At 37.6% G+C, this 18412-nt stretch overlaps 1 protein-coding gene across 1 annotated transcript in view; it reads right to left on the bottom strand.

The window, feature by feature from the left end:
* Positions 1–18412, bottom strand: part of LOC149261567 (putative RNA-dependent RNA polymerase 5) — a 545994-nt gene that overhangs the window by 236357 nt on the left and 291225 nt on the right. Inside the window, exons 12-14 of the mRNA XM_089369718.1 lie at positions 6646–6794; positions 6005–6230; positions 5624–5849 (exon numbers count right to left, since the gene is read on the bottom strand). Of these exons, the coding sequence (XP_089225844.1) occupies positions 5624–5849; positions 6005–6230; positions 6646–6794 (601 nt within the window). The remainder of the gene's footprint in view (positions 1–5623; positions 5850–6004; positions 6231–6645; positions 6795–18412) is intronic.

The following is an 18412-nucleotide window of genomic DNA, read 5'->3' as shown; positions in this document are numbered from 1 at the left end:
GTACTTCAATTCGGAATTTTGAAGTGCTCTACTCATGAAAGCAATAGGCTGCTCGTGACCATCTTTATTCTTTTGTAGCAGGACACCAGCAATGGTATCTTCGGAAGCGAAAGAAAAAATCATGAAATCCTTGGAATAATCGGGACTAACTAAGACAGGAGCTCTTGCAATAGCACATTTGATTTCTTGAAAAGCCCTTTTGCCGTCTTCTTGCCAGCCTAATTTTGCATCTTTCTTTAGAAGACTTTGACTAGGCTTAGCTATTTCTGCGTAATTTGGAATAAACCTTCTAATAAAATTTGTCTTTCCAAGTAACGACTGAAGGGATTTAAGATTATGAGAAAGCGGAATCTTTTGGATTACTTCAATTCTTTCGGGATCAATCTTGATTCCATCCTTAGAAATGATATGGCCAAGTAATTTCCCTTCTGTTACTCCAAAAACAGACTTAGCTGGATTCAAAGAAATCTCGTATTCTCTACATCTATCGAAAACCTGCCTAAGATGATTTACATGACTGATACCATCTTTAGAAAAAACAGTAAGATCATCTTGGTAGATTTCAATAAATTTCCCGATTAACCCCTTGAAGGCATAATCCATAAGCTCCTTTTGAAATTGGCGACGTTTCTCTGGATGGGTTGTTTCTTTATAGCTTGAATCCTCCTGTGGAAAAACTATTAGCAATTCAAGAAAACTAATAAAATAGTCAGGCTTGGAACCCAACCCATCACATAACCAGTTCAGAATTTCCCCATCTTAATCTCATTTTTTAGTTATGCTTCCATTGCAATGGTATTGAAAGTTGCAGGTTGTGGGAGATTGGTGTCAAACAAGTTAAATGTGGCAATGGCTACATATGGCGAAGGGAGAGTTGAAACCAAAAGTGGTTTGCGAGGGTGGGTGAGGGGGGGTGGTCTTGACTAGTAAGTGGCTTTGATGCAAGGGGTTGTGCAATCCACCAGAAGTTGCCACATTGCCAAAGACAGTTTTTCCAAAACCATTAATTGTGTGCCCCCCTCCTTATTAAATACCGTATGGGCTAGGGGTTCCATAATTCCACTGGAGCAATTGATTTGTGTGTGCCAATACCTACCATTGAAAGTTGCAAGTATTTTATCTCTGCGCACTATGGATACAGAACGAAATAGCACCATCAACAACTATTTCACCTAAAAATGAATATCACTTACCTCAACTCAACTTGAAAAGAAACTTGATAAGTGCCAGGGAAGGATCATTATGCAAATTTTGCATTAACCCTCAAAGGTCAGATTCACAAGTGATTTCAAACTTAAGCTCTCATTCAACAAAGTTTCAACACTTTTATACCTAGCAGTAAACAATATACGCGACGTTCATGATTAACCCTGTCACCATCTATGTATTTCAGAATTTTTCATTTGACATTTGTGCGGCCCTTTTGTTTATCCATGTTATGGGTTGTTACAACATGCAGAGGACACCATATGATTTTTCAACCTTCTCATTAGCGCGCACGAATAGTTGCAGGCATCCTTGAATGCTTTAACACATTTGCAATGAGCGATTGCATCAAGCATTTTTTAAACGCATGGATTGTATAAACTTCAGTGTTTTTATTTGCATGGGATGTATATATCCCACATTTGCCAAATGAAAAGAATTCCAAGCGTTTATATGTATCCTTACATACAACGAATTCTAACGCGTACTGCAAAGTATACTTGTGGACTCCTCCCGTGGTTTGGCATCATGTATGTCGAGTTTGGTCTTTGGCTATGACTTGAGTTGGTGAGCTTGACTTCGATAGCATATACGACATAACTCAGACTTGGAGATTGGGTTTGGCCCAATATTAATTTTTAATTTTTAATAATAATTTTATATTATAAATAAATAATTTTATAAAAACATTTTACTATATTTCTATAAAATTAAAATTATTTAAATAATATAAAATTATTACTAAAAATTACCCAACATCTATATAAAATTATTATTAAAAATTACCCAATATCTATATAAAATTATTATTAAAAATTACCCAGCAGCTAGTATAAGGGTCATTTTGTCACCAAAATTCACATATCTCTGATAATCCAGCCAAGAAACTGGTTGACATATTTGAAATTTTTTGTAACATTTTTTGGACAAGAAAAAGTTACAACAGTTATGACCATCTTCCTTGAAGTCTTTCCCACTCCATCACCATCATTATCACATGCACGTATGGATTGATGGGTCTACCGATGAGATGTTCACCTAATAGGATTGAAGATATAATCATCCTTAACACAAGTGCACTAAGTTGCTTACAAGTACTGAGCTAGAAAGACATTGGAAGGCAAGGTTTGTGTAAATTATTTTTGTGCCCCTAACATTGCATATGGTCCACCATGATACTTTAATGATGTTTGCCCCTAATGATGTTAATCTCACTTGACCTTGAGAATATGTTTCAGGTGATTCATTACTCACGCAATAATGATCCATTACTCATGTAACATAGATCCTATGAAAAAAGAATTGAAACTTATCCAACATCATGCAAACAACATTTTTCCCATTCTTGAGAGTAGCTATGACCTTGCGGCCCCAGCGTTGCCCTCATGAGATGGGCATTGGGCTTTAATGAGACTCCACATGGTTGTATGCCCCTTGCTACACCTTTAGATGCTAAAATATTGTACTAGAATTCCAAGGCATTCGGTTATTTAATAATATGCCCAAGTGGACCAAGGACAACCCAAGTTAGCCTTGATCCTATTTGATGGACGTTGCCTTCTTCCATAACCTAGATGAGGATGTTGGTCACTAAGATCACTTAGCAAGGCTAGCACATTATACCTACATGCAACCTTGCCTCAGAGCATGCCATGTCATCGCCACATGCCCTAAAAGGATAACATGAGGCTTCCTATAAATCACGTCATGGCAGAGGATTTATTTGGAGATGTACCCATGCATTTTGATTATTTTCTTGGAGTGAGGAGCACTCAAGAGATTATTTTATCACTTCCTTGATGGCTATTTTCCATTTTGGGAGGATGATGTCCTCATGCAAAGCATTTATTCCAACACGTGCGGTAGATTTTGATGTATTTATTCTGTATTAAAACTATCTTAAGTTCGCCTTGTAACCATTAGGACTCGTTGAACAGTCAAGCAAATTTTTAGGTCTTTTACTAGTAAAATTATTGAAAGTGACTTTGTTGACCTCACATAAATAGAGGGAAGTCACTTTCATTTGTATCATCACAAAATTTTCATACTTCTCTCTCGCTTAAGAAGTGTGCACAAGAACTCCTATTTTTCTCTTAGTCATTATGGATGAATGATGGAGTAAATTGTCTTGGGAGGGATAGTTTTGCATGAGAAGACTATATTGGATTAATGAAGTGGTACTTGATTGAATGGTGTAAGTTTACTATCAAATTTCTTCCATTTTGCATGCAATTTTCTGAAATCAGGGTTTCTATTGTGCCATATTAAAAAGTGAAAACTCTTTCTTTTTCTCTTGGTTTCTATGGATAAATGCTGGAGTGAATTGTCTTGAGAGGGATATTTTTGAATGAGGAAACTATCTTGGATTGATGAAGTGGTTCTTGATTGAATGGTGTAAGTTTACTATTAATTTTCTTCCATTTTGCATTCAATTTTCTGAAATCAGACTTTCTATTGTGCCATAGTAAAAAGTGCAAAATCTTTCATAAAATCTTGTTTTTATATGCTATGCAAAAATTTGATTTTCAAGAATCCATTAATAGACCCTAGTATATGCATTCTTTGATCTTAAATATCCACTTTAAAGAAGTTGTCATAGTTTCTAAGAGAGGATTATTTGTCCTCCACCCTCTTCGTGCTAGTCCCTCTATCCTTGATCTCGTCATTATTGACTCCATTGTCCCATTGAGTGAAGGCACTACGCTAGTTGGTGGTGATCCCCTTAATTTCCTATCTCTTTTCATAATTCATGGTACTAGGGTTAGGGTTAGCTTTGATTTGCATTTCATAGCAATTTTATGTTTAATTGTAGTTTCCCTGTTGATAGTGATTGCAACTAATAAATATAAAAGGGAAAATTACAGCATTAATTGCATATTTCCACCCCAAAATTAGGGCTCATGTCTCGATAATTCTTGCAGTCATATGCATTTTCAGCCATAAAACCTCATTGTTTACCTAACCCTTGCTTCTCTCTTTGATATCCTTTGTCATTTTGATGATCTTAGCATTTATAAGCTATTTCTCAAGCTGTTATTTGTCATTGTATGCTATAAATCTACATCAAGGTTACTTGGGAGCAGGAACGAAAGCGGGGAGCCGGAGCGGGGAGCGACATTTTCAAAATCTCCTATTTCGGGAGCGAATTTTTCTATAATATATATTTTTATATAACTTCATGCATATATGTCAACAAAGGCATGTAGAATGATGAATTAGATAACATAGATTGAACCATATAACATCAATCATCTAGAAGTTATAATCTTCATCAACCACGTCCACAAGTTAGTAACATACAACATATCAACTCTCATGATTCATCAATCAAGCTTTCAAAATTCAATACATAACATTTATCATCATTGATCACCAAAATTATATAAAGATTCTAACATGAAATGAAATGAAACAACTTTCAACTTTCACGGAGCATCATATTCATAATTCATTACCAACGAGTTATAATTGCCAACTTCAAACTTCAAACTTAAATTGTCATATATTGTTTACAAAATATATCATTAGAGGAAAATTCAGCCTAAAAGTTCCCATGAAATTTTCACATAATTTCCATGACATAATATGTTAACTAATCAAAATCCTTTAAATTTAAAAAGAGGTACATCTCCTAAAATAATTTTAATTGGTTAATCTAGGTATCTGTTAAATTTTTTTTTTATTAATTTGGGTATTAGTGAATATTTTTTTATTAATTTGGGTATTCATGAAAAAAATTATTTATGTCATTTACCTACCTTAGCCATATGAATTAGAATATCGAAAAAGTTTTTAATGCAATGTAAATCTTGATATCAATGAAAAAATATAAATTAAAAATGGGGGTCCATTTGACATTAATAATCATGCCGCAAAAAACACCAAAAAAATAGTTAAATATAAATATAGACAGTTATTGTTAAATATAAAATAGTTAAATAGTAATTAAATATAAAATATAAAATAGTTAAAATTAAATTATAGTTATAGTTAAATATAAAATAGTTAGAAAACGTATTCCAAATAATTCATATAAGTCATCAGAAGCCATTCCCAAACTCAAATTTCAGAAATAAACATGCTAGAAATGTATACATTGCATTCATAGTGATAAGTTGGCCACATAAAGACATTTTAAAGAAACGAACACTATAACAAACGGAGTTGTCTTTAGTGCGACTTTTTGGAGATTCCGGTGACGGAATCCGGTGGAAAAAATTGAGGTTAAATCTTGATTTGTATTATTTAAAATGGTTTTTAACTGCATATTTGGATTCAACACCCTGAAAAACCCCTGGGACGCTTTGATTGTGCAGAAATTAGCAATCTTTCAATAAATTGCTGCCGGATTTTAGAGAAATTTGACCGGAAAAGCTTCCAAAAAGTCTCTTTAAAGACAACTCCATAACAAACTAACCTTGGCATTCATGCATACCCAATAAATGTCACCATCAAAATCACTGTTAGCAATCTCATCTGCCATCGAGCGTGGCCCTTGAGTTGAGAAAAAAATTCCAAACTTTGAATCACCAACCACATTCTCAATTTCCTCAACATATGTTGCTTTACAGAGATGTATGTCTCCAAAGTGTAATCCAGGATTTCTATACACCAATACCTTACCAGATACTTGCCCGTGATCCCTGCAATCAAAAGGAATGATTGGATGGTTAGGGACATAAAACAAAGGAAACGACAATTGTTTTAACAATGAAATGAAATCTAACAAAAATGGAAGATGCAAGTATAATCATATTCTCATACCATTCATGATCTAAATTGTATATAAACAACTTACAAAATGATACAAACTTGGTTTGGCTCTAATTTTCCAGTAGGATCGGCAGTTCCCATTAAATAATAAGAATCCTCTAGAGCGACCTTCCCTTCCTTGAACTTCTTTATTTCCATTCCCATAAAAAGTTTCAACCGATGTTTTAAGAATGGTTCATGCAAAGGAATTCCACATGACAACATTCTAAGACATACGTGGTCATCATCTAAATTTCTATATTGCTTTACAACTGCAAAAACAGGAGCTTAAAGAAAATTAGATATTTAATAGCAAAACCTACAACCATGTAATATGCATCCGTTCCTAAATTCTAACCTACCCACTAAGTCAATAAGACAAAAATGTTAAAGCAAAACCTACCAAAAAGAAGCTTCTCAATGTTGAGCTCTCTTGCAAAGATTACGAAACATATAATCAATAGTTATTACCCATCCAAATTGTTTTCAAACACAACACTCAAGTGAAGCTTGATTTCTTCTCAATAGATCTACCAAGCGAAAAATAAAAATAGTTTTTGCATATAAAGGAATAAACACCATAATAAAATATCACGAAGTAGAGGCGACAAGTACTCGTAACATTTCAATAATTTCTCAAAATTTACCATTGAAATCTACATAAGCATATCTTACAATTCAAAATACCTTTCCAAGCTTTTGTTTCATCTTTAAGTTCATTCTGAATTTTTTCTATAGCATTGGTTACAAGCTTAATGAAGAAATCTCTTGGAACCCCTCCATAAGCAAGCAATGCAATCAAATGTCTTGAAAGGGATGCTGTGCTCGGTTTATAGCTGTTTAAAAACAATATGGTACCAATTAGTATAACTGTGTTTGCAGCAAACAATATGGTACCAATTAGTATCACTGTGTTTGCACGTAATTACTACAATAACTAGTAGATGCAAGTACATTTCACATTTATATATATATATATATATCAAAATATATGTAGAACTGATACTTTTCATAAAGTCAAGATTCAAGCCCTAAGGGTCCATTTGACAACCAGCAACCAATAAAAGAACAGAATCTTGTTTAAAACTTAGGTCTGAAGCACCAAAATATCAAATTGTAATGTCTGACAATTGAGGTTAAGTTCTATTTGTCACAAGACCAGGCATTAGAACTGATAAACAGAGAAAACTCAAAAGATAGTTTTCTCATATACATGAATTGTGGACCACTAATCACGAAAACTTGTTCTTTGACTAAATGATTTACTTGTAATATATATGTCATCACCTTCGCAATAACTAGTCCCAAGTAATTTGATAAATTGTTTAAATGCTTGTGTTTCATTCTGACAGATAATTTATTGCTATGATATCACCTTTTCAAGCTGATTTTTTAATTCATAAAAATTCATGCTTTTCACTCAATTGACTCTTATTGTGCACCATTCAACGATTTCTACAGCACAAAGAAAACTCAAAGAAGAATAGTTAAAATCTCAGAAAGCATGATGCGACAATCCTCTTAAGCATATATGAACAAAGGTTGAGAAAAACCTTTCCTGATTATTAGAAGTAACATCTACAATAACAACAGAAAACAAAACCAACCACTTAATACAAGACATCACAATCTAAGATAAATAATTTTCCTACGAAAAGGAAATCTATCCACATTCCAACATTTCATGCAAGAAATTTTCAGATCATCTACGTGATCTCACTGACCATGTTGGGGTAACAAAATACCTCTATGTTCTACATGGATACCACATTTATTGCAGCAATATCTATTACAGAGAAGATCTCATCTGCACACTAGCAACATTAAGCCCAGAATTACAACAATTTATATGCAGAACCACCTTCTAGGAACCAACAAAAATGAGAAGATGACCAATATAAGAGCAAAGTTTACCAACAATACATGAGACAACCACACAATCTAGGATCCAAGGTGTTGACCACTCAAGTGTCAACTAGAAGATTGTCTAAGACCCTATATGCAGAGTGCAATTTTTTCATGGTCAGTGCAGTCAGAAACCCAAAAGATCATCATCATCTTTCAGCAAATTGTCAGAGTTATGTAATCCAAATTCTGCATCCCTCTGGGTCATAATGTAAAAATGATTCTAGTATGTTTATAAAGCCATGTAACACATCTAGGTAGATTAAGGTTTTTGCTAGAGAGTTTCACACTAGGGAGTTTTTTTTCCTTAGATCATTATTTTTGTTATCCAAAACTTATAATCGGTTAAGTTTTCCTCCCAAACATACCCCAAAGCTAGAGTGATGCTTGATGGTAAGGTCTTAGGTGATTCCTAGTGTATAGAATCGATGTAAATTACCATACTAGATCATGTCTAAAGTCTTGCAGAAATTGGTTGTGTCTAAGTGTCTAATTTTAATTATTAAAATTTTCCATTGGCCGAGATTTTAATAATTATTTTGATGTAAATGTAAAATGTAATGTCTACAGAAGTTCACGGGGGTATGAGTAACCAAAATTAAACCTCAATACCTCAACTTTCTATTTAGACACATTTTGAGGGTTGAAAAATATGGCTATCCCCTCAATTTTTTATTATTTCCATTTTCCAGCAAAAATGACAAATAATTAGTTGGAAATTGGTCATGTTGTCGCTCAGATTCTACAGGCACGATGCGGCAACGAAGGGTGGGGGTTGTCACTCTGATCCCCGCCCACATCGTTCAAGTTGTCTCCCAATAGTGTTGAATTTTCTAAGTCTATCTGTTAGAAAATTAATTTGTATTATGCTGGTTTATTTCTTCTACTTGTAAATTCTAAACAAGTTAGTTAAAACATTTAAATACTGAAATAAACACAATACAGTCACAACATCTACAGATCATCCACTAAAAGAAAGCAAGCACACAAGTGACACCGTTATTTTTGGACAAATGTCCCTGGAAAAACCCAATGCGGGAAAACCGGTGCAGCTATTCTGAAAGTTTATTATTTTGCAATATTTCCTTGAGTACAATTGGGTACCTAACCAGCTCACCCAACAAAGAAAAATACACAGTAGCAATACCTCTATATTCGGAAAAAAGTATTCAGAAAACTTGTCCCACGAAACCCTCTCCGACACAACTGAAGCTCAGCGCTGGCCCTTCTGGCCTTTGCGTCAGCCTCCTGCTAACCTGTGTCAACCCTCTGAGGCACTGCGCAGCCTCTGGGACCCTCTACATCACTCCAGCAGCCTCTGCGTGGATGGCGCAGTCCCTTTGGCCTCTGTGCTGTCTCTGCTCGGGTCTATGTGACCTGAACTGGCTGCTGCTCTCGCTCTCCCTGCTTCTGCGTTGGTCTCTTAATACTATCTCTACCTCTCTGCCCAGTACTCACTGCCCCTAGCTGCTAATCACTTATTCAACTTTGCTTAGCAACCTCGTTCTAACAAAATGAATGACTGATCACTCTAGTGTGTTCTCCAACTGACCCTCAAGCCTCCTCTTATACTTTTCCTGTTGGTCTTTCAACGGCCGAGATTAAATATCTAATCAACGGCTAAGATTAGATTTGGCTTGATCCATGACTTTTGGAACCTTTTAACCCAATTTTATATTAATACCCATTAATATTTTATTTTTCCGAAGTTTAGACTTAGGAACTCCATTAAAAATATTAATTATTTTAATATCACCCAAACTAGGTACAATCTATCCAAACCATTTATGGGTCTTGGAGATCTCATGTGCTTTAGCCTCTCCACCAATTTTCATGGCTAGAGCACATCCAATGCTACCCCAAATCAACACTCCCTCATAGCGAGGACTATGCTCTAGTAATACTCCTCACTGAGTATTACTCTGATTATACAGCACCGGTACCTGTGCTGATGCTAGGACTCCCCGCCTAACATCCTTTGCACTGTTGCATCTTGTACTGCTGCCCATGGCTCTTCCACTGCCATTGTTGCATCCGTACGGTAGCTCCCTCTACATCCGTGTTGTTTGCTGGTCCTACTGCATCTGCACTGCAACCCCCTCTCATCATGTTGCATCGTGCTACTGCTAACTGCTATTGCACTGCAACTCAGTTACTGAGAATTAAGTAACTGATCCACCCAACTACTGACATCCTTGTCAAGCTAGAAACACTTTCGATGTTGAAGCTCTCTCTGTCGCTAACAAGTGCTCCCTCTACTGACCTCTGCGTTGCTGCAACAACTCTTTGCATCTCGCACTGCTGCAATCCTCTATGAGCCATCCAGCACTGTTGCAACACTCTTTGTGCCTCTCGCATTGTTGCAGCTTGCAAGCCTCGTGTTGCCCGGGGACTCCTGCACTCTAGCACTCTCCGTCGTTTCATCCACATCTGTCTCTACCTACATCCGCCAGTCCTACTACTCTCTCTTCGGGGCTCCCGTAGCAAGGTATAATCCAAGATGTTGGGTACCTCAAGGATCCTACCCCTCATCCCCTGTAGTCTTCCTGACTACAGCTTGATGTCAACCCACCTCTTCTCTAGAAGTACATGAGCACTCATGGAACAATTGTCATCATCCTCGACTTCTTTCTCCGCCCTCGCTGGCGCTGCCTTCGAGTCAGAAGCCTCTCCCTTACTCTTCTTCCTCGAACACTGGTTCGGATAGTGACCCAGTTCCCCACAACGGAAGCACTTGACCTTGGAGAGGTCCTTCTTCTTCCTCTTCTCCAGCTTTCCCGCACATGCCAGAGCCGCATCCTCTTCCTCTTCCTTCTTGATCCTAACCCCTTTACTGCTACTCCCCGTCTTGGTCAGCCCTCTGATCTCTTCTTGACGAAGAGCCATCCACAGTTCTTCCCAATTCAGAACATTCGCCCTACCCAATATGCTCTGGACAAACGTCTCCCAATCCTCGGAGATTGTGTTAAGTGCGGTCCTTACCATCAACTCCTGATCCAGCATGGCCCCTATGGAAGTTAGTTGGTCACGAATCTCCTTCAACCGACCGAGGAAGACATCTATCTGCTCTCCCTTCTGCATCTGGTATGACCTTAGCTGATTCTCCAAGAGCATCTTCCTCTGCACGGAAGCATGCTGATACAATGTCTTCAAAGTGTCCCACATCTCCTTTGTCATTTCCTTCTCAGCAATATGTGGGACCACATGATCCTTGACCCCATCAAGGATGATACACTTTGCCTTAGCCATTGCCTCCTCGTACCTTTCATTAGCTACCGGGTCAACTGGGATAGCCATCACTCTCAAGGCGAAGCCCTTGATACGATGTTTGTCTAGAACGAACAAAATCCTGCTCCGTCTAGCCTGTCCTGATCTCTCAGCCCATTCACAACCATCTCGCTGCACTTTTGTCGACTCCTTCGAGTCTCTCTACTTCCCGCCTAGAAGTTCTTGGTTCAACTCTTGCTGAGTCTCTCTACTTCCCATCTGGAAGTTCTCTTCTAGACTCCCTCTGAGTCTCGATTTTCCTTCTGGAAATCCTTCTGCCAACCATCAAGTTGCCCCTCTCCAATCGTCTGTGCAACTGCAACATTGATCCGGATTCCTTGGCTAGAAATCTGCCTCGGCAACAACTTCCTCTACCTTGGTCTTGCCCTGTTAGGTATTGTTCTAACCATAGTACCCCACCAGCTTCGCTCCCACAAACTGCTCACAACTTCCTTCGCCCCAGCAACTGAAGGATTGAGCCTCTTGGCTCTGCGCAATCCCGACACTGGCAAAACAACTCCCTCATCCAACTGCGTCAGCCCTCCTGGCCTTTGCGTGAGCCTCTCTCTGCCCTCCTCAGCCTCTGTGCTGGCCTCTCTCTGGCCTAGACTGATGACGCAATCCCTCTGCGTCAACCCTTCCTCTGTCGCTTCTGCAAGGATCAACCATTGTCACTCGAGACAGCAGATTCTGCTGCAAATGCTTTGCTCAACTGATGCCTTTAGCTCTCCTGTGATTTGCAACCACGCTTTGATACGATGTTGAATTTTCTAAGTCTATCCATTAGAAAATTAATCTGTATTCTGCTGGTTTATTTCTTCTACTTGTAATTTTTGAAAAAGTTATTTAAAACATTTAAATACCGAAATTAACACGATACAGTCACAACATCTATTGATCATTAACTGAAACAATACAAGCACACAAGTGACATCGTTATTTTTGGACAAATGTCCCCGGAAAAACCCAATGCAGAAAAATCGTTGTAGCTATTCTGAGGGTTTATTATTATGCAATATTTCCTTGAGTACAATTGGGTGTCTAACACGCTCACCCGACAGAGAAAAATACATGACAGCAATACCTCTATATTCAGAAACAGGTATTCAGAAAACCTGTCCCACAAAACCCTCTCCAACACAACTGAAGCTCAGCGCTGGCCGTTCTGGCCTTTGCGTCAGCCCCAAGACCCTCTGCGTCAACCCTCTAAGGCATTGCGCAACCTCTGGGACCCTCTGCGTCACTCCAGCAGTCTCTGCGTGGATGAGGCAGTCCCTCTGGCCTCTATGTTGTCTCTGCTCGGCTCTACGTGGCCTGAACTGGCTGTTACTCTCGTTCTCCCTGCTTCTGCGTTGGTCTCTCAATACTATCTTTGTCACTCTGTCCAGTACTCACTGCCCTTAGCTGCTGATCACTCATTCAACTTTGCTTAGCAATCCCGCTCTAGCAAAATGAATGACTGATCACTCTGGTGTGTTCTCCAATTAACCCTTAAGCCTCCTCTTATACCTTTCCTGTTGGTCCTTCAACGACCGAGATTAAATCTCTAATCAACGGCTACGATTAGATTTGGCTTGATCCATGACTTTTGGAACCTTCTAACCTAGTTGTATATTAATACCCATTAATATTTTATTTTTCCTAAGTTTAAACTTAAGAACTCCATTAAAAATATTAATTATTTTAATATCTCCCAAACCAGGTACAATCTGTGCAAACCATTTCTGGGTCTTGGAGATCTCATGTGCTTTAGCCTCTCCACCAATTTTCATGGCTAGAGCACATCCGATGCTACCCCAAATCAACAACAGTAGGCTATGGGGGTAGTCCATATGGATGATGGAGATGAAAGACAAGTTGGCAACCAACGAGTCTGGGAGACATGATTGAATGGCGTAGCCACTTGGTTGATTTAGCAATATTTTAGGGATTAGATTAAATTAATTATGAAACCAGTGCCTTATGGAGTCAACTTACTTGTTGTATATCAATTGGGGACCAAATAACCGGATGAAAAACCATTGCCTGAATGCTTAACTATCCTATATGCTATGCAAATCCTATGACTTAGGTGTGATGCAAGAATCTTGGTTGCTTTTAATTATATGCCTATTCTAGATATATCATTCCCCTTAACTATTTTGAAGCTAATCTCTAAAGTAGGTTGTGAGAAACAGGCCAAGGGGAAGCAAGCAGAGGCTTGATTAATGACACCTCTCCTTAGGTACTAGCCACACTGTGACTCTGACGACTGCAAGGTCACCGTGTTAACCACTAAAAAGGTGCTAGGCTTCTCAAGTTAGATGAGAAAGGTTATCCTATTTTCTAGCAACCAAGTTTATGCTTGGAGGTACGTTAATTAATGCCAATGCTAACTATGGGATGAGATGCAATATGCGTTGAGTGATTCTTGAGGTGAGATTATTTAAATGTTCATTTAAGTACTTTAGTTATGATTTACTTCAAGTTAAGATATCAAGTAATTAACAATGCTTAGAAAAGGTAATCTCATGATTCATCCACGAGAAAAGTGCCAACAAGATACAAGAGATGCCCACGATACAATTGCTCAGGGTAAAGTTATCATCCACAAAGATATAATCAAGGAATGATGGCAATGATAACAAGTAAAGAAACTAGAGAACTCATCCACTTAGAACAATTCACCAATGACTCAAAATGCCAATGATCATTACTCAAGAGAGACAACAAGATTATCAATGCTCTTATACAATTGGAAGCGTTCCAAGATATGTCAATATTCCTCAATGCCAATTATTCAAGTGATGTTCAATTAAACTAGGGAGTCTTCAAATTAAGAATTCTTAGATCTTAAATGCCAATGTAAAGTTATCATTCACAAATAGATATTAGCAATGAAACAAGAATGACAATAAGGCTCTTATGTCAAATAGAATGATGGAAACAATAGACACCAATATCAATGAATTCTTAGACTTATTCACTTTAAGCAATCATTCAACAAGATACTTGGATTAAGAGACTTACTTATCAAGTGCTTTGGAGAGAGTGATCTTATTAGTGTAAACTTGAAAACTTTAGTCAACTCATAACAACAAATGTGTTAGTGCACTTGAAACAATTAGAAACCAATGGCAATTTTACCTCAAGATTTAATGTTACCAATGCTAGTTATGCTCAATATACCATTAACCAATTTAAGGAATTTTAATGAGCCACAATTGAAGCCTTATGACAGCAGTGAGTGAATTTAATTGAGATCTCTTTAGATGCAAAGTATGAGAAGCCTATGCATGCCAAATGCGAGGAATAGAAACCCAAATGTCAAACCAACTATGCCAACATAAGATCTTGAAAAGAGTTAGCCTTTTTATGATGCAAATACCACTGTTATATCAGAACTTATCATGCATTTATACTAGAGATAACAGTCATCAAAACTTATAGATTTATGTCAAATGATGAATGCCCAATTGAAACCAATGACTTAGCAATGTACTAGGAAAGTTGCCAATTAATTTTATGATTCTTTGATGAGGGTGTTGTCACTGTTAGGAAAACATTAGAGTGTTGTAGCAAAACAGTAAGGGTAAAAGGGTTCAGAGATCAAACCCTTAGGCCTTGAGGCCTCGGAGGAACTTTCCCAATGTTGCACGAAGTGGAGACGAAGTAGGGACGTTTTGTGGAAACGGGAATGCGGAAGTGTCATTTCCCAAAACTCTAGGAAGTGAAGCATCTCGAAAGCATCTACTATATATATATATATATATATACACTAAAAAAAACATCCAAAATACCAAATTAGATGTAGAAGACATGAAAACATGCATATTTTTACATAAATCAAGATAGATATGGCATCCATTGTACATCAATGATTAATTATTCCAGCATCAACCATCTAGAATCTAGATTCCTCTTCTCTTGTCTAGCCTTTGCCTCTACTTCAATTCCATAGGGATATTAGTCAACATTGCCTAATTTTGATCAAACAGCGTAATCCAAGCCTTATAATATGGTAGAGAAAGCTTAACATGTCTGATCAATGATTTTGACTTGACTGAAGGGTACACAATTGCTAAGGCCATGATAAAGGAGTTCAACAATCAACAACACCAACACTAAGGTACATATAGGGCTTGGTGCTCTTGATTAAATGCCAATCACATGCCCTCATACATGATATAATCCAATGAAACACCACAATCCCATTGATCAGGAAAACGGTTAAGTTTGTTGAATTTTGAATGGGATGTGAAATTCTATTTTCTCCATATGAACTCTGATGAGGTTGGAACCACTCTCAAACATCCTGAGTCATTTCACGGTAATGTTAAAAATTTAAGTAAAATGATGGAAATGAAAGATAAAGGAGAATGTCACTTTTACTTTAATAATTTAACATTGCCATTAGGGAGCATCTAGGAAGCGTCTAGGGAGCATCAAGGGGCACTTTGGGAGTATTCGGAAAGTGAAGTTCCTCACATAACAGTTTGAAATTTCCAAAAAAAACAAAAAAAGCCCCACGGAACTATGTGAACCATCCACCTTCTCTCGGATCCACTCATGATCCGGCGTGGACACACACCCGAACCTCCACAAATCTACACCCTATCCTTTCCAGATCCGCAGATCAGGCAGCAGGAACCGTGGATCGGGCCCCCACGGATCCAATTTTCGGATCTGCAGTTCTGCTAAAGGATCGTTGGCGGATCCGTATAGGATGCGGTTCTGCCTCCAAATCCTTGTGGGGGGGACGGTTCCAGCAACTATAAACTTTCCCAACTTCTCCCAATTTTTTCCAATATGCGACCTGAAAACACAATCTTTGAACCCAAAATCTCTACAACAACACCTAATGTTAGCTCAAAAAAAAAAGCACCCACAGAGACAAATGAGGGGAGGAGAGGGCAAAATGCAAGGAAAGAAGGCCTAGATAGGCCTGTCGCAAGCCCTAGAGGGTTGCAGCCTAAGGAATGAGCTGACAAAGGATTGTTGTAGGCCCCACTGGGGTTGTGGCCTTGGATGAGGAGGCCTTAAAGGCCTACCGCAAGCCCTAAGGGGCTGCGGCTTGGAGATAGAGAGAGAAGAAGGCAGCAAGAAGGAGAAAAATGAAGGCCGAGGGCAAACAGAGAGGGAGAAGGCACGCTGAGAAGAGGAAAAGGGGAGTGGAGAAGAGGAAAAGGGTTGAGCGGAGGGGAGAGGAAGGCCCAAATACCCTGCGGCAAGGTTTCAAGGGGAGGCCGAGGACCTTTAGGGCCTATGGCCAGGCCAAAAAGGCCAAGGAAGGCTTGCCACAAGGCTTAGAAGGCCTGTGGCGAAGGAGAAAATCCCTTAGCGCTTGAGAGAGACCAAAATTGGCCTACGGCTAGGGCTGAAGGGTGAACAGCTAAACTGGAGGGCCACGCTAGTGCTAGGGAAGCCCTAGAAAATTACAAACTCTTGCCAAAAATGAGAATTTGCTTCAGATCTGCAATATTGCTCAATTTCACTGCAAAACCTTAATGTTGGCCCTACAAAAAACGTTGGAGACTAGATCTTACCCTGAAGGGCCTAGATCTAGCTCAAACCCCAACAAATCTTCTTCAAATGGCTTGGATCTCACCTGCACAAATAAAAAATAAAAATACCCAAAACCCCAATATATACAAAAATTTAAAATAAAACACCAAACCCCAAATGGTTCCAAAATAAGGGTTATAAATTATTCTATTAAATTAATTTTAAAAATATATACAAATATACAATGCTTGAAACATTTTTTGAAGAATAATTTCTTATAACAATGACAATAGCGTGATGTATTTCGAAAGATAAATATTAACCATAGTGTTAACGAAGTAAGAAATCACATAAATTTCCCGAAGTCTAAACAAGGTCAACATGTGCCCACAGTCTATGAACTTTGAGCCCAAGGGCTAGGGAACTTGCAAACTCTATATATTTTCTTCAAGAAAACTTGTTAGGCATATGGTGAATCAAATCACGTAAGATAGACTCACAATCTACCAATAGAATGTTCTTATCACCATCCAATGAATAAACAAGCTGACAAAAGTTTAAGCACAATATAGGAGAGCACATACACAACACATACCACAGATCAATGAGACAAAGACACCTTGAATAGTACACCTTGAATTTCGAACGTTCCCAGCAGAACAGTGACATCACACCAACATTTAAAATTTACATCTGACCAAAGATGAGGAATAAAAGAAAAATACCTTCTATTTATAGAGAAATCCCTTCAAGTGGAAAATAACGGCTAGTTGGCTTGATCCCCGTCAAAATATCTTGACCGTTGATAAATACTTTATCAACTTTTAATCTCTACCATCATAAATATTTATTTTTGAGGAATTTTCAAATTTCTCATAAATGTCATTTTTATTAGTCCAAAAATAATTATTTTGAACTAATTTTCTCAAAATTTTGACTTTGACTTAACCACCAAGGTCCAAGGGATTAATTTTCTTAAAATATCTATTTTTGCCTTAGTGGGGTACCTCCAAAAATTAACCTTTTTTTTACCCACGAATTTTTTGGTCATTTTCCATTTCAAGAAACTAATTTCTCTAAATTTATTATTTTTACTCTAAATTTATTAACTTCTTGGCTTAGGATTTAATTTATTTTGCCAAAAAAATTAATTATTTGACACACAGGGGGATTAATTATATTTCCACCCTTATATACTTTAGCCATGGCGTCCGATTGTGAGCGACCATGCACTAAAATATTTTTACATCAGATGATTACAAATTCAACACTCAAAGGGGGAATACCCATTTTTTATATACCTTCATAATATTTATCCAATTCTGCGACAAAATATGATTTAGTAGACCAAGTGACTTGTAATAAAATAGTTTAGCCAAATAGCTTAAATTGTTCGCAAATCACTTTTATAATAGACTCAACTAAGAACACTAGGGCTCATCTAAGACTTTGTCAATAAATTCCACGCTAGCTTTGGGGTTTAAGTTGGAGGGAAAAACTCTTCCGATTAGCCGTGTTCAGAAACACAGATAATCGGTGAGGTTAAAAAACCTCCTAGGATGAAATTAGTTGTCAAAATCATAGGCTTACCTAGGTTGTTACATAATAAAATGGTCATACTAGCATCATTTACATTACAACTTCCACAAACTGGATTTACAGTGACATGATAACTGGTTAGCTGATGATTCTGAACTTTGAAAATTTGTGTACAACTACTTCCTTGTACTTGTGACAAAATAGGTGCAACAGGTCAGAAAATTAAAATGAGAGAAAAAAATTCTCTCCAAGTGAAAAT

This window comes from Pinus tabuliformis, chromosome 6 (assembly GCF_031772625.1).
Source record: "Pinus tabuliformis cultivar Carrire ecotype Pingquan chromosome 6, CPIR1, whole genome shotgun sequence".
NCBI classification, from domain to species: Eukaryota; Viridiplantae; Streptophyta; class Pinopsida; order Pinales; family Pinaceae; genus Pinus; species Pinus tabuliformis.
The sequence above is the reverse complement of the archived record's forward strand: the minus strand, read 5'-3'. Positions and strand labels throughout refer to the sequence as shown.